Below are 23,171 nucleotides of genomic sequence, written 5' to 3'. Positions count from 1 at the left end.
ATTTTTTGTAATTTTTTTTCTAAAGTAAAGGTTACAAAAAAGACACTTTCATGTGAAATATCCATCATCCCATTTTAACTTTGCAAATAGTCTCTCCAATTAATTTCAGAACAGCATTGTAGTGTCGGTGAAAGGAAAACATAAAAACACCTATTGAACATGTTTTCTTAGTAACCAGAATTATGTAAGATATAACAGTGATTGGCAGTACAGTAAAACAAATGTCTTATCATTTTTTTTATATAGATGCATCAAAAGTCTAATAACTAGCATTATTTTGGGGGAAAATGGAGCACAATGTAATTCAGAATGGAAATTATTTAGCAGTCTTTAAGTCTTGCCTTGATATAGTTTACAGTATTTTATTGTTCTAGTGATTGTGAAAGTAAAACCAGCACAATTAAAGTCATTCGTTCGATCCTGAGAGAGAACTTAAGACGACACATTAAATCTGACTTACCTTTGGAGAAGACCTACAAGGATCGATTGGTACCATTAAGAAACAGAATTCCAATGTCTGCAAAATTGGGTGCGTTGCGCTGTGATATTTCCAAAAATAGTTTTGGAGTAAGGCTAAAATGCCATTAATACAACAAAAATAAATAAAACTAATTAACAAATTGTTGCTCTAGACTCTGAATTAGAAATCAATTGAAGTAGGAATTTTGCAATTGAAATATTGAGTACCATGTCAAATTTAAATAAATATCCCAAACATTTTCACTTACAAAAATACAAGGGATATGAATATGCATGTAATCATTTGTTTTTCATTTTTAGAAGTTCACATTTGCACAAGTGCAATACATTACCCTCAGTTATTGGGTTACCTATAGACAATTCTCCAAATTTTATAGGATGTATTTTCAGATTTTATTTAATTTGTGCCCAGCTACAGTCAAATATTTAAAAGGTCCTGCAATAAAAAAAAATGCTCACTAAATCATTGTCCCATGTAAACAATTGGAGTATATGCTGTGATTGAGATATAGATAGATATATATATATATATATATAGATATATATATATATATATATATATATATATATTTATATTATTCTACCAGACGCACAGGGTTACACCATAGTTGCACTAACACTTTATAGAAATTGTTATTAAAACCCCTTTACTAGTTTTCACATGAACAATATATTTTAAAAAACAATAAAAAAATGCTGACTCATGCTATATTTTATTATTACCTTCAACAGCATCCACAAGGTCATTGAAAGTGCTGAAGCACAGCTCTAGCACAGACTGGAACACCAGCAAAGGAAACGGACTAGATTCAGATGACGGCAGTTTAAGCAGCAGCACGCAAAGCAGTGGTTGCCAAACAATTGAAAACTTGCGGGAGTCCAAAAATCTCTCTCCAGTAAAGCATCTTAAACAGTGTGTCTCTGACATGCCAGACACAGCAGTTAAAGAATCTGACATTCTCACAGATTGTGAAGATGATTACAGGTTATCAAATATGACAACCTGCACAACAAGAATGAAGAACAGCCCAAGCCAAGGCATTGAAGTACACTTCCAGAATTTAAATATCTCTGAACATTCCAACACTGAACCAAAATATCCTGAACCACCTGTAACTGATACTGAAGGTAACTTCCAAGTAAAGGAACATCCAAAACTTGTACGGGGACATTTCTGTCCAATTAAACGAAAGGTTACTAGCACAAAACGAGAACAGGGGATTATACAAGCAATGAAAGACCATCACCAATCCCTTGACAGCCAGTCGGATAGTGCAAATGTTGATCTGAATGCCATCTTGGAGAGGGAATTTAGCATTCAGAGTTTAACATCCGTAGTAAATGAAGACTGTTTTTATGAAAAATCCTAGCTCTTTTAGTTAGTAAGGAAATCTCAGCTTGCATAGTTTGTCTAACTTATTTAATGACATCTTGAACATGTATGAAAGTCTCAAAATAACAGGGGCTTTGAGTTGATGAAAGTTGGGTTTGGTTCAGGGATTTCCTTGTTTTGTTTCATAATGAGCTACATGTGGACTAGAAATTGCTGAAAAACTACTTACTGTATTTGTTTTGTGCACTACTTCATTTTGACACATATTAAGTTATTTTTTTTTTATTTATTTATTGTGGTTTGGAAAAAAAATAATGGTGACCAAATTCAAAATCTTTTAAACAGGTATAAAAATGTTGTCATTCAGTTTCATTGTTATGTGTAAAATAATAAGATATGATACCACATTATGCATGAAGTCAATGAGATTTTAGTTACTTTTGTGATATTAAAGCAGCAGTAAGTAAAAAGCTGAAACATGTGATGTTTTATGGTAAACAAGTATCTGATGGTACATTGCGGCTCATCTCTACAAAAACCATGTAATCATTAAACAAATCTCAGACCTGACTTATTCATGGCTTATGATGACTGAAGGCTTAGGGCATTTTTTTTATAAAGCAAATGTTTAAATTATTTTTAGTTGTTTTGTGCTCAAGTGCAGACATTTTGTTTTGTATACCCCAAAACTGTTTATACTAAACTTTATACATTTACATGTGTAAAGAAAAGTGTACTGTAATATTTTGGCTGTATTTTATCTTGTACAGTAAAATGAGTTGTTGCCCTTAATAACTTGTGGAACATTTTCATTTTAATAAGCGTAAGTATGTAATATCCTGTGTATAATTACTGTTTTCTATTGAGCAATCTGCTCATCAACCCTTTCTAACTTCTCCCAGCCAACTTCTTTCAAAGACTAGTTTAACCCTGACTCCAAACTCCAATGTTTTGTATCTTCTAAAAACAAATAAATGCAGTGCTTAAGCGCTACGTAGCACTATCGGCTTTGGAGATTCCAGATTCTTCTCCCATGTGCACCATCTTTTGCTGCAAAACAATGCTGTTTTTGTAGCTCCTGAGAATGAATTTAGTACACTATTCTAAATGCTCTGAAGGATAAAAAAAAGCATATATGATAATAGCAACAAAATAAATACTTTGCTGGACAGTTGTCTGTTTTACATATTTATATATAGTCCCAGTGTCCATAATACGGCAAGTCTACACAATCCAAAATGATGTATAGCTCAATGCCTGCATAACTCCCCAGTGAGCAGGTGAGGATTAGTGATGGGAAATCTAGCTCATTTTGAAGATTAGTTCATTCTGATCTAGTTCACACAAAGGATTAGTTCATTTCACTCATTTGACTCAGTAGTTCATTTGGCTCATTTAGTTCATTTAGCTCAGTTAGATCACTAGCTCTGGAAAACTGCTGAGAGAAGTGATTGGAAACATAGATCTAGTCTATTACACATACTCCAGGCATATCTACTATAACCTCATTAGATGAGTTATAGTCCTGTTAAAATGATCCGATAATTTTAATATCATTTTTAATATTTTAAAAAGGACAATCACTTATACAAAAACTAGTAGTGACATGTTGAGCTCTGCAAAGTTAATTTCATTTTCATTATTTATTGCTTCCATAATATGTAAATGAAAGACCCAAAACAGGTATCACGCCACTGGGGGGCGGGGCCAAAATGGCGCAATTCACTAAGCCCCATCCCCTACGCCCATACCCTGCTCCAGGAACTCCCAGATGTAACCAATATAATGTTGGCAATTATGACTAATCAGCTTCTGTCATTTATCTAGCAGAGTCTATAAAATGGCAGAAAATGATTAGTTGCTATGGACAATGTTTCCACTTTAGCTCTCGAAGGTTTAATACATCTCCCCTGTATATATGGTGCAGTAAATAGAACTACAGTATATAGCATGCAGCACTCAGCAGTGCAGTGTGTCTTGAGCTAACAGGGAAGGGAATGTATCCTGTGACTCATGAGCTAAATGATTCAAAAGATTCAGATGAGTGAAATGAGTCAGTCAAATGAACTAGATGGACTATTGAACTCCTGAGCCAGGAGAATGACTCATAGCTCAGTGATGAGCTCCTCGGAGTCTCACACAATGTCTGAGCACAGCAGTGCCACCAATGGCAGTTTAGAGGTACTGACTCATGAGTATCAAATGAGAGCTGAATAGAAACAAAGGAGATGGTGTGAATGAGACAAGGGCCTGATCAACCAATAGGCTGGGGCGCTGTGTCCTGGGGGGGCGCAGCGCTGGCACTTTAACAAGCATGTTTCTTTTAATGTGTTTATAATTTTTTTTTTGTAAATGCCGGCAATCGTCAGTGATCCTCAGTGACCAGGGCTCCCCTTCCCTCTCCCTCCTCACAGAAGTTTAGGCAGTATAGCCACTGCGTCCTCACTTCCCTGTCTGAACAAGCGATTAATGTGCCTGGCTGTGGATCTGAGATTTGCTTTTTTATTTTGGTCCATTGCAGCTCCCATACCCATACCTGAAAGTGCCGATGAACACTGAGCACTCACCACAGTGACCAGATGACAGTCATTCAATACAGAGCACCAGAGCACTGATCACCTGCCCTCCAGCCCCAGGGAACAATGTGAGATCATACTTAACTTTAGAATTATCTAGCTCTGCAGGGAAAGATTCATTAGCATAGATACCCAGTTAGCTAATAGCTACCTTATTGGCTGAAAATCTGAGTGATCTTATATAAAATAGCAAAACAAGTACATACATCAAGATCCTGTAATTCAGCAGAACATCCCTGTTGTACTTAGGGGAGAGGGGGGATGATTTAACCAATATGACATTAAACATTACAATAAAATATACCCTGATATTACAACAATAAATTTTCTTGCATTGTCCTCCCATTTTTTATAATTATTTTCAAATTGCAGTAATCAGCCCTGGAAAATAAGTAGGAGAATGTGAACAGCCCTTTGTGTAGTAGTTAAAATCAGATGCGCATTTTTGGGGGGGAGGGGGAAGTTCCCATTTCTCGAAAACCCTATTGCCAGCCCTTAAAAAAAAAGGTTGCTTGAGGAGCCAAGCCCTGTGAACAGTATACTTCCATTACAGAAGGTGGCCTCTGATCTCTCTACCTCCACCGCTGTGTGTGCCGCCCATCTTTCCTCTGCTGACTGCATGTGTGATGGAAGCAGGATCCAGTGCAGACAGCAAGCTACAGCGCCGCATAGAAGAAGGTAAGTGTGGGGAAAGGTACTTTCAAAGTATATTTAAGTGTGTTATAAATTAATAAACTATATATTTAATCGTCTCACTAAGTTGTCTCATTAAGAAGTATGCAAGACTTCTCTGAACAGCAGCAGTGAAGGATTTGTGTTTATGTAAATAATAATATATATACAGTGGTGGAAGTGGGCTGGTAGATGGTGGTATGCCATGACGCCACTTCTACTGTTTTCAACTGGTGTATTAGCCTAGGGCGGCTGGAACCATTAATCAGGCCCTGAATGAGACAGTGAGTGAAGATGCTGGAGCTGCTCTGCTATATCTCTAACTCCTCCCACTTGTTTTAGTTCCTGGGGGTAAATGTATCTTAGCTAGTTTTTTTTCAACTCGCGGGGGATCGGCGTCTTCGCAGCTTAAATTTAAAGCGGCGCTGCCTTGTAAAGGGAAACTTCCCTTTACAAGGCAGCGCCGCTTTAAATTTAAGCTGCGAAGACGCCGATCTCCCGCGAGTTGAAAAAACCGGGGTATGATACATTTACCCCCTAGTGAACTAATCTTTGCCAGAGCTGTGAACTAAATGAATTGGTTTACTTTGAAGATTAGTTCAAATGAACTAATCATTCGTGAACTACCCATCACCAGTGAGGATCTCTCTGAACTCTACTTTAAACAGTGACAGCACCAGAGATACTAATAAGGAGTAACCTGCGCTGGAGGTCACTACTAGAAGCACAAAATTACTGCTGTAACCAAGAACACATAGAGAGTTGCTTCCATTTAAATTGTATTTATGTATCATTAGTCATATAATTACATTCATTCAACTATCCCAGGAAAAAGGAAATAACATACTTTTCTTATCCCCCATTTACTAATTTTGTCTATGACCAGCTTTAGCATATGTGAAGAGTTCAGAGAAGTCTGAAGACTGATGAAATGTGTATATATAATAGAGATGGGCGGGTCCGGTTCTCCGAGAACCAAACCCACCCGAACTTTGGGTATCCGAGTACCGAGCTGAGCAGCTCGGTACTCTCCCGCCCGTTCCGAATCCAAATCGAGGCCGAACGTCATCGTGACGTCGTCGGATCTCGGGGCTCGGTTCTCGCGATACTTCAACTTTATAAATACACGCCTCCACAGCAATCCATCGCCATTTGACAGAGGGAGAGAGCAGGGTGTAGTCATAGGCTGATTAGAGCAGGGACAGAGAATACAATATTGTTCTTGCAATTGCTCTAACCAAAATCGCTAGTGCAGAGAGGAGGATAGAGGTTTATTATTTTTTCTTAATATTTGGCACTCCCCAGCGCTAATTGTGCATAAATATTTCTGGCTGTCAAAAGTCATATCTGTCAGCAGTATCTACCAAATAATTTTTAGCACTCCTCAGTGCTTTTGTGGTGTCCTCCCTAATTGTGCATTAATATTTCTGGCTGTCAAAAGTCATATCTGTCAGCAGTATCTACCAAATAATTTTTAGCACTCCCCAGTGGTTTGCACTCAGAATGGATTCAAAGCAGTCCACATATGATCTGAATGAGCAACCAGGTTCTGTCACCAGTCCTGATGTTAGTGTTCCCAGTACGTCATCTGGCCAAGGCGATGTCAAACAGAGTGTTTCCAAATTAGTGCAAAAAACAAAAAACCAAAAAAAATTTACTGTATTGAAGCGAAAAAGAAGTGTGAGCAAAAGTTAAGTGACGATAAAAAAAAAATTGCAGGCATGCCATTCTACACACGCAGTGGCAAAGAGAGAATGAGGACTTCACCTTTGGGTATTAGTGGCAGATCCCAAAAAGTTACCCAGACTACAATTGGTGCACAACTACTGTTACGCGTCAAAGCCGAGCTGCAAGATAACAGTGAGGCATTACAGGAGAATATTTGCTCTGATTCACAAATGACAAAAATCCCTGTGGAGAGTCCATCCAACAGTGGGATGTCTAATCGTGAGCATTCTGCTGATGTGTGCCTTAATAGCCCGAGTGTAGCCGGTGATACCCAAATTGAGGATGCCACTTTGGAATTAGAAGAGGATGAGGGGGAGATTTGTGTAGGCGACGAGGGCGTTAATGATGATGTTGATGATTATGATGCAGACAGATACCAAATTGCCTTTCTCAATTTCTATTTATATTCTATATTATATAACGGCTGAATAGTTTTCTATTTTACTCCTAGTGGAGAGAGGATCTGATGCAGACAGATACCAAACTGCCTTTGTCCATTTCAATTTATATTGTACAGTATATAACGGCTGAATTTATTAGTATTTTATACAAGTGGAGGGGGGCCTAGAGAGACAGAAAGCAAACTGCCTTTCTCCATGTCAATTAATATTGTACAGTCTATAATGGCTGAATTTTTTGTTTTTTTAAAAAAGTGGAGGGGGGCCTATAGAGACAGAAAGCAAACTGTCTTTTTCCATTTCTTTACATATTTAACTATAAGTGTAGGGTGTAATATACATCCAAAGACAATGGCTGCATTGCCAATATGCATAGATGGAGAGGAAGACAATCCGTTTTGTGTGTAGAATAAATGAAGGCCTACCAACGAAGAATTAAACAGTTTTTTTGGATGATTTATTACCTCAACAATTAGATTACTTATCTCTAAAACAGTTGGAGCACTAAATTGGGTTATTTTAGGCACAAAAACATGTATTTTCCAACAAAATAGCAAACCAAAACCCGCAATGGCGGTTTTGCAAAACCAAAACCAAAACACGACGGTAATCCAGATTCAAAACCGAATCCAAAACCAAAACACGGGGGTCAGTGACCATCTCTAATATATAATGCCATTTACATGTGTTCTACAAGTAAGTGTAAACTCCCTGCACTATCTGCTAGTTATCTCTAGACTCTTAGGAATATATAGAGTTAATACTACCTTCAATTATGCAATCTTTTATCCAGAACCTTTAAAAAACCCAAACCAATAATGGTAGTATCACGGGTTGGTTATAATGTCTTACAAACAGACATTATTACTACATCCTCTAGTTATCATGAGGAATACTAATACGGACATCAGCATCTCTTAACTGTATTGCATTTGCAAAGTGAATATTTTTTAAAGCTATTTTACTGGGTTAAGGTCAGGTCTCAGACTGCTGCTTGAGCCAAATGCAAGAAAAAAATTATCCTAGTGCAGACATGAGATTGATGTCATGGATATTGTAAATAGGACATCATTCTTAAGCAATAATTCACATTTGAGGTACCGTTTACCTATGTATCCTATACTGTATAGTACTACTGTGCAAGAAAAGCATGTGTCTATATTATGCGTAACTAAATCTACCCAATGCCATCATGTGGAATAAATGTCCTCTAATTATAAAAACTGGTAAGTTTATTGCATTAATAAAATATTACAGCTGAAAAAATGGGTCTAACAAAATAAAATTCACTGCAGTAAATCTAGCGCTACATAAATAAATGATGATGACAGCAGCAGTCTCATAAGGTCTGACAGAAGAAAACAACTCTGCTTCCCATCCCCCTTCCTCTGCTTCACAAATAAAAGGTTTAATAAATGACACTTCCCATTTCAGGGTGTGATTCAAAACAGAAATAGGCATCATATAAGGGAAAATGGTTTTCAACCTCCAAAAACATTTATTTTCTACGTCCTTTTTATTTCATCTTCCTACATCACTTTCTTGGGTGGGCGTATCATGCAGTCTTTTCTGACGAAGTTCCTCTCTAAAGTTATAAGCAAATAAATTGGGATCTTTGTTGCAGAGTTCACTGTACGCATTGCATAATCCTTGGAAATGCTTCATGGACAGATCAGGTGGGCGCAATGTTGGTTCTACATTGGCCAAGGTCAACATTTGTTCTGTAAGTTTTGTGCGCTGGACTTCAGGGAATAACATTCTGCAGAAGGGGGGAAAAAATAACCATTAAATGGATTCATAAAGCAAGCTGCAGATCAGCACTACAGTTTTATTAATTGCAATATATACTATACAAAAGTTCAATGCTTTTCTGGCTAGAAATCTGTGCTACCTTTTCATTTGCAAATGTAGTATTGTTGTGCTTTTTCAAATTATCAAATTTATTTCTACACTAATATTTTTCAATGCCTTTTATTTAATATACCAATATAGTAAAGTTAGTTATGTTTTACAAGGAATACTTATCATAATAAACAAGTTCTCAAAATAAATTAAAGAAATAGAACAGGAGTGTAAAAAGTTTAATCCTCCAAAGCCCCAAAAAAAAATTTTCATTAATTGCAGTCAAGTGGTACAGGCGGAATACATTGGAAATGAAAAATAAATCTAAGTACATTAGGATAATTAAGAAATGACAATAAAAGAAATTGTGACTAAACAAAGTTCTGTTTTTTGTTTTTTTTTGCCAAAGACCCCCTTTAAGCAATTGACTTACTCCTGGGTAATAGCATAAAGAACATTGCAATAAAATGTGTGCATTTTTGGGGGTTTTCAATTTTTTTTTAAAAAAATAAATAAAAATAATCATATAAGGAAATATCTCACTTACGAAATTCCTCGGTAGCAGTATTTCCGCCTAAAGTGGAAGACACTCTGGACTACTTTTTCTACTAGTTTAAAAGGCTGTTCTATTCGTGGTTGTATCAACGGTGTGAAATGCACAACACCAACATCAACCTAGTATGGGGGAAAAAAATTATAAAAAGGGACATGAACTTTCAGAGACAAATAAATTAATAATATGCATCAATATTGGAGCAGTGATCCAAAGCTGTAGGCTACAACATTATTAAATTATTCATTAGGTACAATACATTATTTCCTACACAAACTGATCACTGCACACAGAATCTAAATCCAATTATGAGGCATACACCCTTTATTTGAGGTTAGGTCCCATTGCCTCAGAATACACAAATGGAAAGGACTAAAGGTATTTTCTTTTTCTTTCTTTCTTTATCATGGCATTCCAGATAAAAGGAAATCTATGACATTCGGTAAGAACATGCAGGCATGATTCACCAAACATGTTTCTGCTACAGCCATTGTGGAAAGCATTGCTAAATAATGTTTTTTAAAATGTAGTGTATATTTTATACACATCATGGAAAATCCCCTTATCTGGAAACAGTGAAGTCCCAAGCATTCTGGATAATAGATCCCATGCCTGTGAATTTGTCAATCTAGGGTGCTTGTATACAGATTTCCAAGTGCATTGATGTGTCTTGCTTCCTGGTGGTAATGAATGTGTAAAGCCTGGATGGAGAATCTCTGACCTAAACAAATCCATCAACATTTTTTTTGAAAAAGTTATTCACTTTAGATCACAAATAAAGAAAAAAAATGGAACAGACAGATGTGCTCTGGGGGAAAAATAGAAGCCACATGTCGAGATGATGATGATTAGGATGCTAATAAACATTTGCACATTTGCTATCTTTTTGCGGTTACATTTTGTTGTTCTACAGAAAATGTATTCGGCAATCTACTTATAAAAATACTGAAACAGAGTCTTCTCTTTAGCATGGGTGATGAAGTATCAACAAGAGAATAACAAGATTAGGTATCTTATAGCGTTACATTTTTAAAGTCAGTTTGCGAGCAGGGCCCTCTTTCCTCTCTTTCTGTCTGTATTACCCAGTATTGTTTTATAAATGTTTGTTCCCAATTGTAAAGCGCTACGGAATCTGCTGGCGCTATATAAATGATGATGATGAAAGTCAAAAGTAAGAGCATTTGAATATTTATACATACAGTAAATCCAACATATGTAGGGATTGCTGCTACATTACATCATCATCATTGTTTATTTATAGGGCGCAACAGAATCCACAGCACCATACAATATAAACAGATCAGTATACAAAGAGCTATTATAAGAGTTGAAAAGACAAACTGGGAAAGATAAAGGAATGATACAAAAACAGGTAAAAAAGTGCAACTTTAACATTTCATAAATTAGTTTCTGCAGAATTTAGAATTGTAGAAATTGGTGCCCATAATTCTCTGGATTTTTAGACACACCAATCTAATTTACTTAGACAATGCAAGCCATCAGACAAAAGAAACCACTAACTTGAACTCCTGATAACAAAGATGCGATTTGATTTATTTAATATTACATTTAAATTCTGTATGAATATAAAATGTGTTTTATTATCTGCTGTTATTATCCAGTTTCATGGCTATGGGCCCTGAATTGCTTTACACAAAATCACTTTTCAATGACCTTCTAACTCACAGACAACGCTATCATAATCAAATGATAAAATGTACAGAACAAAATGACAAGCCTTTTCTATTCATGAACAATGTAGATCAAAAAGAGTTTCTTTAAATTGAATCTGCAATTCCAACTGGAATACATTATAGCACTGCATCCAAAGAAAAACAACGCAGAGAAAAATGATGAGTACTACAGGTTAAAAAAAAGTACTGAAATTAATTATCACGAAAAAAGTATACAGATAATGTTACTCCCAGCAGAGCAAGGCATCCTAGAGCCAGTGTAGCTATGGTAGCGAATAGGAGAAAGACATGTGTTATCTGCCAAAGGCAAATTTAGAAAAATCATTGAATTGTGCCTATTTACTTTGCCCATGCCGATTACAAAAAAAACAGCACATAGTGCTTACTACAAACAAAATTTCAAAAACTTGAAACTTATTACCCAAATCAGCATATTAATTTAATGCATACCTTTGACTGACCATAACTTCTTTAACACATTTTTGTTAGTATTGGAGAAATATTTTATGACTATTTCTTCTCTCCGGAATGAACAGCATACAAGTATCCACAATAAGAGCTGCTCAGGGGAATGTAGGTACATAGGCAGCTAGCTAGGGTTCTACACATGATCCTTAACGGTCAGAACTGTACGCTTTCAAAGAGCAGTACATTCTTCTCATGTTGTAAGCCATGTACACAGCATAATGGTGGATACCACTCCACCAGCTGTATTCATACAAATGGATAAATGCCAGCATCATATTTGTGTATATAGTCAATATATTCCCACATTTCACCTGCTTTCTCCTAATATTCTCTCACTTTCTAAGGTCAGCAATACATATTCATTTCCAACTTGTCTTCACCCACACCCCAGTAACACAGATTACTAATGCAGGATTTGGAAGACGGAGAACAGCAGCCTTTTGGTGCAGGTTTGTAACCGGATTGCTAATATTACAGTTTAATAGGTTGACGGTATTGCAGACTGGATGACAACAGAGCCAATTAAAGCTAGTTTACCGGTATGACAACAGTGGTGGTGATGTCTGATGCTGGTAAAGAAGGGGAGTAAAAATAGATTGTTCTCAGTAAAGACCACCAGCGCACCCAGGGTACAAATGCAAGTAGGAGTCACGGGTGCTAACCCTTTGTTCAAAGACCCTGAATACCACTATTAAGCTAGGCTGCTTGTGGTAAGCGTGGCAGCTTACTTTAGAGGCGCTTTTTTTTTCTTCATCTGGAAGGGGATCAGGTGTCAATAAATGCCAGAACATTTGTTGAGCACCACCTGACCCCAGATTCTCTCGTGCCCAGGGCATTAAAATGCCTTAGTAGCCATTTGTCTTCATTTACTATAGGTTTTCAGGAACTTATTGATGTACCCATGTGAATGAAGAAAAGTCCAAGGTGGTAAAGAAGCTGAAAACTACTGAGCAAAGTCAGATCAGTAAATCAGCAGACAGGACAGGAGAATGCTCAAACAAGAGGCTATGGTCAGGACATTAAGAGATCAGTAAAAACATCAGGGATCAGTACCCAGGATCACCAAAAAGCTACCTATAACAAGTAAAGAGCAAATCACATGCCTATATACTTATGGTGAAAAGGCTTAAAAGGACCACTCCCACCGCCCTTAAAAAAAAAATATGAAATTATATTCTGTTGATTTGTACCCTTACCTTCCACTGTAGCTTTTTTTTTTTTTAAGTAAAGCATAAATAGTATATACTGCCTCCTCCAGCACAAACAGCTATAAGCCACCACTACTACTCTTGACAGTGTGTAAAGTGGTGTTGATATAGGCTGTAAAGCTCATATGATAAATTACATCAGGTATGCCTCATGACATCACTGGTGGACCCATATGCGTTGGCATTGCCAATCTGAAATGTGTTCATTATAGTTCTGTTACCTAGAAGTACCTAGAATTATACTAGCAAGCCAATCAAACAAACATTGTCTTTCCACTCGGCTAGAATGATGTAAGACATTCTAGCCAAGAAGACATTAGAGACATTAGAGCACAAAGACACAAAGACATTAGAGCACTCTTAACTAATTTTCTGTAACAGGCAGTAGTGGAAGTAGGTCGGTAGACAGTGGTATGCTATACCGCCACGTCTCCTACTGCCTAAATTGTAAAACTACCACCACTTCTAAATTTCGACCACTGGTAACAAGCACAACAGAAAGAATTACAGACATATTTAACCAAGTATAAACGCATGGGTTCCTAGGGTATGCTATTTACCTCAGTGTTAGACAGGTACTGATTTAAGTGGCTATACTTGACATTTAAGTGACTATTTCTTGTGCAAATACAAGAAAACAACCAGCATCGGGTTCCAGTGATGTGGACAGAAACACTAGAAAATGCAACACTAGAACTTATCCTATTCAGAAAAGATTCCCTAAATACTAGAAAATAAACATTTGTAGCCTCCACTTAATGCTTACAAATATACAGAGTGAGAAATCTTGTTCTGTGTGGCATATCTAACTTTTCCTATATGTTGTACTGAAATCCAATAGAAAAAGTGTACAGTATATATTGCTTTATAAGTAGCTGACATTTCAATTGTTTCTTTAAATTGATATGATAAGAAAATATGGTGTAAAAGTTGAGCAAAGACTGCAGTGGTCCTCTGGACTGCAGTAAGTTCCTCTCTTACTTATGTAAATTTGTATTTAAAAGAATTTACATTAGTAGCTACACATAGCTGCAATATCGCTAACTTCAAGGATAAACATAATCTAGCAGACACATTGTGAAGTTCAACGCTTGTTTTGAAACAGAAAGAAGCATGACAGTTACTGTTGTATGATTATTTTGCCCTTTAGTGAATTCTAAGGGTGGAATTGGCAGAGGAGGAAAGGAATTTCAATAAGAAGAAAGAATAGAAACTATTTCAGTTCCATTTGCCATTTACTTTTTCAAAATTGCAATATTTCAGTTTATCTGTACTGTATGTAGAAATGAATCTGTAACATACACCACGTTTCTTTATTATTTTGCATCTTACTTCAAACCGTGCTAAGCCAGTCAGTATCTCCACTTGCATTTCAAAATTGTTATTCCATTTTTATTTGAGCATGCCATGTATAAAAACAAAAAACTTTTGATTGGTATTTGTATGCCTGATAAGGACAATCAGCAGGGCTATAGTGGGTGGGCTAAAAGCCTTCCTCTATAAATAAGTAATAAGAGCCTTCTTATGACAGAAGTTATTCACATGTTCACAGCTAATTTATAAAATCCATCATTATGCCCCAAGAATGATGGATTGAATTTGACTTTACAGTTGTGGGCACATTACTTCTTACTAATCATGCACACAGTACTATTGGTTTACTAAAATGAATACAGCCAGAGATACAGACCTCCCATTTCCACATAAAAGTTCAAATAAAAAGTGTCTAAATCAGTCCACTTCCACCGTTGGTCACTGGATTGGTCAAAGCCAGCAGAACAATAAGCACAGCAGAAGGGCATCAACGCTTACCGGGGCGTTGCGACAAACCTTTTTTTCCAGTGCAGGCGCCTTCCCCCTTAGTCTCAGAGTCCCCGCGCTGAACAGAGCAGGGATTAGAATAGGTGACCCAAAAGGGGCATCATTGCACATGGCCAAATTCCCAGCATGGAGTGCTGGAAATGCCAGTGCCGGCCTTTCCCAGGTCGACCCTGTTCATACTGAACCCTGTCCTGGCAATAAGTATCAGTCATCACAAGATGACTGAAAAATGGTGAGGTCATTTAAAGGGGAGGTTTTTTTGGCACACAAAGTGAGGCCAAAGTGGGTGGTGACTGTTCACAGCATTGCTTTACGTGTTTATTACTATATGTGCTGTCTGTGTATTCTACTACTTATGAGGGAGAACGTACATATACCTCTGCAGAACTCATACCACCATCTCTGCCAATCTGTCATCAATAATCGAGTAGAGCGGACGAAGGGTTACCTTAACAAAATATTTTTATTCAGTGTAAAATACTTTTTTAAAGGGTACATATTACGTCATATGTACCAATATAAATTAAATGTGTGTGTTTTCAACAAGATCTGTATATTATAGCATTTACAAAAAAATATACAAATATAGACACATGTCTAGTTCAAGAAAAAACTTTTTCAAGTGCTTACATTATAAACATTTTAAATATTGTTGCCTTAAACACAGGCAAATATAACTGTACTGTACATACTGTACTTTCATTACCTATAACTGAAGGTAATGTGGGTAGTCAGGGTTATGTGTAGTAGACCGATACTCTCAATTAAGTGGAGTCGCCGGGTACACAGGGTTATGTGGAGCCATTTGTGGAGGATGATGTGGGGTGTTTAGTGGTTTACCTGAGTTAGGAGGAAATATTTGTTGCCCACTGTTATATAAAGGGTAAGGGCCTTCAACGTGGTATGGAGTTTGAGGTTGTGCAGCAGTGCCGTAACTAGACATTTTAGTGCCCTGGGCGAGACAGGGCATCGGCGCCCCCATCTAAGTGGGAGTGGCATATGACAAGTTGATGTGGCCAACCTAATGTGTGGGTGTGGCCAGCACTTTACTGAAAGAATTATGTTACACATATTTTCAAATGCATGATTACATATATATACACAGTATATATATCATATATATGCAGTATATTATATATATACACACACATATACATACAGTGGTGTGATTGAAATAAATTAACAACCGGTTCTCTGCCCTAATGACCATTTAAAGTATGTAAAAAATATATAGCGACAGGTATTCTAATATTTCATGCACTTAATACTCAAATAAGAATGTTCCTGTGTGTTTAAGAATTTAGACTGTAAGCCCCAATGGGGCAGGGAGTGATGTAAATGAGTTCTCTGTACAGCACAACTGAAGAAATTCATAAGTTTAGTTGTTTTATGTAGAGGACAAAGTATATATTTATTTTACATAAACTGTACTGGGGAGGGGGAGAGAGAGAGAGAAAGCGAGAGAGACAAAGGACAAGTAATAATAGTTACAGTAGTTTTGGATATTAGTTACATAATGTATTTCTCCAAAAAGAGCCACTGTTGTAGGTGGTGAAGATAAAAAAGTATTTCAAAGTGTTTGCATGGGTTTAAAAACTGATTTAGAAGGTCATTAAGCTTAAAATATAAACTGTAAAATAAGAAAGTGACCTGTAGTATAGGCAAATATACGTATATAGCTCCCATACCATGACAGATTGTAATAGGGTTTTGGCTTGCACTTGGCAACTTGTAACTAATTAATATTTTTTCTGCCTTCTACATATGCTATTCAGGAGGGGGAGGGGGGGGGGGAGGGAGAGAGTGAGAGAGATTGATTAACTTACAAGAGCTTGGTGCTTCTGCCCTTAAGTTTCTCAGTGGAACGCATGTGCGTTACCACTGACAGGAAGTTCGGCATTTGGAACGCAAACTTGCGTTCCAAATGCCGAACTTCATGTCAGTAGAACGCCATGCGTTTCACTGCGGAACTTAAGGGCAGGAGCACCAAGCTCTTGTAAGTTAATGTTAATCTCTCTCTCTCTCTTCAGCCCTTAAGCGGAACTTAAGGGCTGAAGGTATGGAGGGAGGTAGCAGGCGGCTGCTGCGCCCCGTTGGCCTTGCATCCTGGGCGACCGCACCACCCTTGTTACGGCCCTGCTGTGCAGGTACTTTCAGTCTTGGCATCAGGCGATCTAGGTAAGCAATCATAAATTTGCGGTTTTCCTTGAGAATCTGCTCCAGCATACCCATTATCTGGGTAAAGATTCCTGCAGCTCGCGCTCATTATCCATGAAGCATTGAAGACGTGCGTCTTCTTGGGCTGCCATATCCATTTCCTTGAACTGTTCTACCATTACTGTGCTCATGGCTTTTGCTGCTTGTTCCATATTATTTAGCTTCTTCTTCCTTTTAGGAACATTGTAAATTACAAATGGGAAAAAGAAAGGAAATACATTAGGGCCACCTAGGAGGAATGAATATTGCTGCAAAATTAAATAGCAGTGTTGTAAGCTGCTATGTGCTTGAGGCCTCTTCTCTCCTGCACACTAGCTTCACGCTGCAACATATATACGTGGCCATGTTTTAATATGTTTTTATGTTTACTTTTGGAGTTTTGTTTACTTTTTAGTTTAGTAATGTCAAACTTTCATATATTTATTTCATTTACTTTAAAAAAAATGTAAAATGGATAAACTTACTGTTTGAACGTAATGCCAAGTTCTGTGTCGAAGTCCAAGTTTGTGTAACTGGCAATGGCTGTGTCTCTTGCAACGCATGTGTGTGTGGAAATGGTTGTGCCGCTGGCAAAGGTAGTGAGTCTGCCTATTCCTTTGACATATTCATGTGGTCTTCATTCACATTCAAACACTCCAATTCACCATGTTCTTCCAGCGTATCATCGCTAATCATCAGTGATGGCACGCTTGACTAACTGCTTACAGGTGTTGGACTGTGAGCATCACGGCATTTTGATGATGACAATGCGATGGGATTTGCCATGGCAGAGTTGCCGAACATCACGTTACTTTGGTCATAAAATGGCCATTCCATACGAGCAGCACCACTCTTTCTCCGGTTGTGGTCATGCACTTTGAAGTATTGTTTTCAAAGTGACTAATATATTTACCACCTGTTGCTGGCTGCTCTTTATCCCACGCTGTATTAGTATTTTTGCTATATTATAGTACACTGTTGCATCCTTTACAGTGCCTGTGATGTTTGTTTATTTTCTACTCGCCTCTAATCGCCAACAGCTCATGCACCTCTTCCTCTAGCCAATGTGCAATGCTTTCTCCTAGCTCTTTTCTGCAGCAGTAAAATTACATCATCCTCCAGCATCCATAATACCCCCAATCAGCTTCTTTCTGCGAGACCCGGGTTGAACATTGCAGGCGACCCGGGACTGACAAAGGAATAACCGTGCAAAAGTACCGGGTCATCAGTGTGAATGGGGTATGAGTGACGTTCCCCCTAAGATGTTCATGATATTTCATAAATATAATTTTATCCTACAGTCTGAATTATATGCCCCGCATAAAGCACATTAAATCCACTCATGTGAATAGCACTAACCAATGATTGAAGATCATACAAAATAGACCTAGTATGTTAATTTTAGGGGAAAAACAAAAGAAGACTACAAAAGTATCCTGTATGCATCTATCTCCGGTGGCTTGTAAAGAAGCTTTGCAAAACTATGAGGTTCTAGAGTACAAGTTTATATAGAGGCAAGTTCAGTTACTTTCAGAAGAAAAAACAAATAGAGGGGAACAAAGTATTCCTGTGCCTAGTACAAGTTCAGTCTGAGCTGTACAACGCCTGCAGCCTATTATAAAGGTTCCGCACCCCAATGAAGTTGCAGGAAAGTGCTCTTTCCCCCATTATTATATTATTGAATGCAATAATGAGAAAAGAAATATATGAGAAAAGAAAATAACAGAAATATGACTTTTTTTTATTTACAAAAACGATAGGTGATGGAATGTGTACACTTTAAAACCATGTTTTAACCACTGTACTGTTCCGAAAATGCTTCCCACGATGGTAGTTTTATTTAAGATCATAGCTAGCAGCCACAGATAACCCTAAATAATGGAATATAGAAGAAAACGAAATTCAGAGAGAAACTACATATGCCAGAGGCCACAACACCGGGTTGGGTACGGATTTCCGCTGACAAGAATTCCGACAAGCTTGATACCTACAAAAAAAGCCTGATTCTATAAACTTAAGTGCCGGAGACCTGGGTCTTCGGAATCAGTTCCTGTCATCATGCCGATGCCATCGGACATCTGGATCTTCAGGTATATCTGTGTATATTGCATTGTTTTTTTGTGGAACCGTTTTGGTTTTTTTTGCAGGTAATAAGGCTGTTGGAATTCTCTTAATCGTTAATATGATTACCACCAACAACACCATACTGCACATGGATGTAGGAAGGATTGAAATCAAGAGGCCTGGCTGTTGGTGCCAGATTGTTCTTCACGAGGGCAGCCCAGGTGCGGAGTCTCTGATTGGCCGAGTCGTATGCAAATCACAGTCCAGGATGGATGAAGTTGCCCCACGGTCTGCTAGTGGAGAGTGGCGTCTTGTTAGCTCTGGCGCCTGGACAGACGATGAAGTCTCGCTATAGATGGACAGTGGCACAACCCCTAGAGAGAGAGAGAGTGAGACCAATTTGCATTCAATAAGATGCAGGGCCTGTTAGGTTGATGGGACTGCTGAAACTCTCCTCCTTACTGAGGGATGGGGAGAGCCCTGTTGTGACTCCTATAGAAAGGTTGGGAGCGCAGTATGTGCCTGATGGTCACCCCTGTTACAAGTAATATTCCGGTTTCGTGGCTGCAGCACAAACAGTAGGACTATACAGGGTGAAACATTACCGAACAATAAACAAAAATACCAAAACTTCAGAAACTCCAGGGAGGCTGGTGCAGTAAAGACAGAGCAGAAGAACAGGTATGGAGACAGGAGGGAAGAGGGCCCTGCTCAAAACGAGCTTACATACTAAGGGAGGGTAAACAAAACTCAGGCACAAAGGGAGCCAGTTGAAGTATGTAGAGAGGGAACAGGGGGCCAGGAGGAGAGAGGGGAGAATGAGCAGAGGAGATAAGGGGGTTAGGTGGAAGGTTGGTAGGCTTTGACAGGTGAGTTTTAAGTCCCCGTTTGAAGGTGCACAAATTAGGAGAGAGACGGATGGAGCGAGGGAAGTCGTTCCAGTTAAGGGGGCTGCACGGGAGAATTCTTGGATTCTGATGTGGGAAGAGGTGATCAGAGTGGAGGAGAGGCGACGGTCATTGGCCGAGCGCAGGGAGCGGGCTGGAGTGTGAATGGAGAGGAGGTTAGAAATATGGGGGAGGTTAGAGATATAGGGGGCAGTAGACTGGGAGAGCGCCTTGTTAAGTGATGGTCAGGAGTTTGAAAAGGATTCTGTAGGGGATGGGGAGCCAGTGTAAGGCAAGGCAGAGAGGGGAGGCAGAGGAGGAGTGGCGAGAAAGGAAGAGGAGTCTTGCAGCCACATTGAGTATAGAGCGGAGGGGGGCGAGATGGGAGTGGGGGAGGCCGGTAAGGAGGAGGTTACAATAATCGAGGCGGGAGATGAGTGCGTGGATAATAGTTTTGGTGGCATCTTGAGAGTGAAAGGGCTGGATGCGGGCAATGTTGTGCAATTGGAAGCGACAGGCTTGGGCAAGGGATTGAATGTGGGGGGCGAAAGAGAGAAGTCGAGGGTAACTCCCAGGCAGCGGAGTTGGGTGACAGAGGAGATGGTGATGTCGTTAACAATGATAGAGAGGTCATGGTGGGAAGGGAGTCGAGGGGGAGGAAAGACAATAAGTTCAGTTTTAGAGATGTTAATTTTGAGGAATGCGCGAGGACATCCAGGAGGAGATGTCAGAGAGGCAGTCAGATACACGAGAGAGGAGGGTGGAGGAAAGATCGGGCGAAGAGATGTAGAGTTGAATGTCATCAGCATAAAGGTGATACTGAAGACCGAAGGAGGAGATGAAAGCACCAAGGGAGGAGGTATAGATCAAAAAGAGTAGAGGGCCGAGAACAGAGCCCTGAGGGACTCCAACAGGGAGAGGGGAGGGGGTGGAGGAAGAACCAGACATGGATACAGAGAAGGAGCGGTTAGCGAGGTATGAGGTGAACCAGAGAGGCCAAGAGAGAGAAGAGTTTGTAGCAGGAGGGGGTGATCCACGGTGTTGAAGGCCGCAGAGAGGTCGAGGAGAATGAGTAGGGAGAAGTGACCCCTGGATTTGGCTAATAGGAGATCATTAGTAACATTCGCCAGGGCAGTTTCGGTGGAGTGGAGGGGCGGTAACCTGATTGGAGAGGGTCGAGGAGGGAATTGTCTGAGAGGTGTCTGGTGAGGCGGCTGCAGACAATCCTCTCAAGTAATTTGGAAGCATAGAGGAGAAGTGAGATAGGGCGATAATTATCAAGAGAGGTGGGGTCAAGATTAGGTTTTTTGAGGATGGGAGAGATAAGAGTGTGTTTAAATGAGGAGGGGACTACGCCAGAGGAGAGTGATAGGTTGAAAAGGTGTGCAAGGTAAGAGCAGGCAGTGTGAGAGAGAGAGCGAAGGAGGTGAGAGAGGATGGAGGCAGGTAGAGGGTGGAGAGGAGAGAATAAGGGAGCAAACTTCTTCACCTGATGTAGGGTAAAAGGAGCACCAGAGTTGGTTGTTGGAGGGACGTTAAGCAATAAGGGAGGCGGGAGAGGGATGGAAGGAGATGTTCAGTCTGATGGATTCAATTTTGGAAGAGAAAAGGTGGCGAAGTCAGGAGCAGAGAGGGATTTTATTCAAGACAATCATTTGGAAACCAAAACATATCAAAAACCAGTCGATGTCAATAGCTACATCCTTGCTACAAGTAACCATCACCCTCAATGGCTAAACAATATACCATACGGCCAATTCACAAGAATCCGTAGGAACTGTTCACAACCATACCATTTTGCAGAACAAGGACAACAATTGAAACAACAATTCTTGGATAAAGAGTACCCTATAGAAAACATTAATTCCGCGTACTCTAAAGCCGAAACAATGGATAGGAAGTCCCTGCTGCAACCCAAAGATCCCCATACCAACTCAACACAACAAGATAAAATACTATTCATCACCGATTACAATAATAAAGCATTTAAAATTCAGAAAATTATTAATTCACACTGAAATATACTTAAACAGGACCCCGATTTATGTCACATTCTCCCTCCGAAGCCAAGCATCATTTTCCGTAAAGCACCTGATCTTAAAAAGAAGCTGGTTCAGAACCACTTCTTTCCAAAAACCACCATACAAACCACATTGACCCCACACCAACCACAAACTGGCTTCTACAGTTGTGGCAAGTGTATAGCGTGCAGGGCATGTGGTGTGAGAAGTACTAAGCCTAATAAAACCTTCCAATCCATCACCACTAAACAAACCTACACAGTCAAGGACTTTATCACCTGTGAAACTAAAGAAGTAGTATATCTCCTCCAATGCCCGTGCCCACTACAGTATGTAGGGCGGACAATTCGACCATTGAAAATCAGGTTGGCAGAACATGTCGGAACATCAGACGTAGCCTACATACTCATAGCGTATCACAGCACTTTCATCTAAAACATAATAGTGATCCATCCTCACTTAAGTTCACAGCTATCTCTAAGATCAAGAGGAACTGGCGAGGTGGAAACCTCACCAGAAATATATACAAAGAAGAACATAAATGGATATTCGAGCTGGATACACAGACTCCAAAAGGTCTTAATATAGAGTTCGATGTATGTAGTTGTCTGTAAATCTACATCACGTTACGGCAAGGTCAGATCCACACCGTGCTGGCATACCACCCAGTCCATGCCCGATCCCATCCCGAACTCGGAAGCGATACTGGGTGGGCCCGATCAGTACCCAACGTGTGAACATTGGGGAATATCGGGTCCAGCACAGTGTGGTATCTGGAGAGTTGACCTCCCTACCCAGTGGTGTAGTACGGACTCATACTGACGACCAGACCTAACTACAGCATCATTCTGCAAGCATTACATCGAATAGTACTGAATATTAATATCCTAATGACACAGTGGAATCCCACTGTGCCACTATCAGTATCAGGGATTTATTTCCATCCATTTCCATCTATGACCCACGTACGTAATTGCATGTATATACACAATTATGTACCATAGTGCGACAGGGCGTCGTTACTCAGAACGCCATATTTTATTTTAGTTCATTTCATTTACTTCCAACTTAACTTAATCTAATTTATATTTTTATTCTTTATTATTATAATTTTCATATTTAAGGGTATCTTTATTCTTATTTTTATTTTCATTTTATCTTTAGATTTATCTTTATTTTTACTTTTATTTTCTTTCTATTTTATTTTCTTTTTCTTTATTTTAACATCTA

General features: G+C 39.0%; 2 protein-coding genes and 1 pseudogene across 9 annotated transcripts in view; 2 read left to right on the top strand and 1 right to left on the bottom strand.

The window, feature by feature from the left end:
* TIAM2 (TIAM Rac1 associated GEF 2) overlaps positions 1–2,626 on the top strand; it is a 324,497-nt gene extending 321,871 nt beyond the window's left edge. For 4 of the 7 annotated variants that reach the window (XM_075203395.1, XM_075203396.1, XM_075203394.1 and 1 more), the window contains exons 12-13: positions 375–529; positions 1,213–2,623. In XM_075203395.1, the coding sequence (XP_075059496.1) occupies positions 375–529; positions 1,213–1,850 (793 nt within the window). In that variant the 3' untranslated portion in view covers positions 1,851–2,623. Of the gene's footprint in view, positions 1–374; positions 530–1,212 lie in introns of all 7 variants that reach the window. The other 3 variants (XM_075203392.1, XM_075203391.1, XM_075203393.1) reach the window with 2 other exon arrangements.
* Positions 2,627–7,834: 5,208 nt separating this feature from the next.
* Positions 7,835–23,171, bottom strand: part of TFB1M (transcription factor B1, mitochondrial) — a 127,471-nt gene continuing 112,134 nt past the window's right edge. For both annotated transcript variants that reach the window (XM_075203388.1, XM_075203390.1), the window contains 2 exons: positions 9,577–9,704; positions 7,835–8,946 (listed from right to left, as the gene is read on the bottom strand). In XM_075203388.1, the coding sequence (XP_075059489.1) occupies positions 8,709–8,946; positions 9,577–9,704 (366 nt within the window). In that variant the 3' untranslated portion in view covers positions 7,835–8,708. The remainder of the gene's footprint in view (positions 8,947–9,576; positions 9,705–23,171) is intronic.
* On the top strand, positions 22,590–22,707 carry LOC142146821 (5S ribosomal RNA; annotated as a pseudogene).

This window comes from Mixophyes fleayi, chromosome 3 (genome assembly GCF_038048845.1).
Source record: "Mixophyes fleayi isolate aMixFle1 chromosome 3, aMixFle1.hap1, whole genome shotgun sequence".
Taxonomy (NCBI): domain Eukaryota; kingdom Metazoa; phylum Chordata; class Amphibia; order Anura; family Limnodynastidae; genus Mixophyes; species Mixophyes fleayi.
This window is presented reverse-complemented; position numbering and strand designations above follow the sequence as displayed.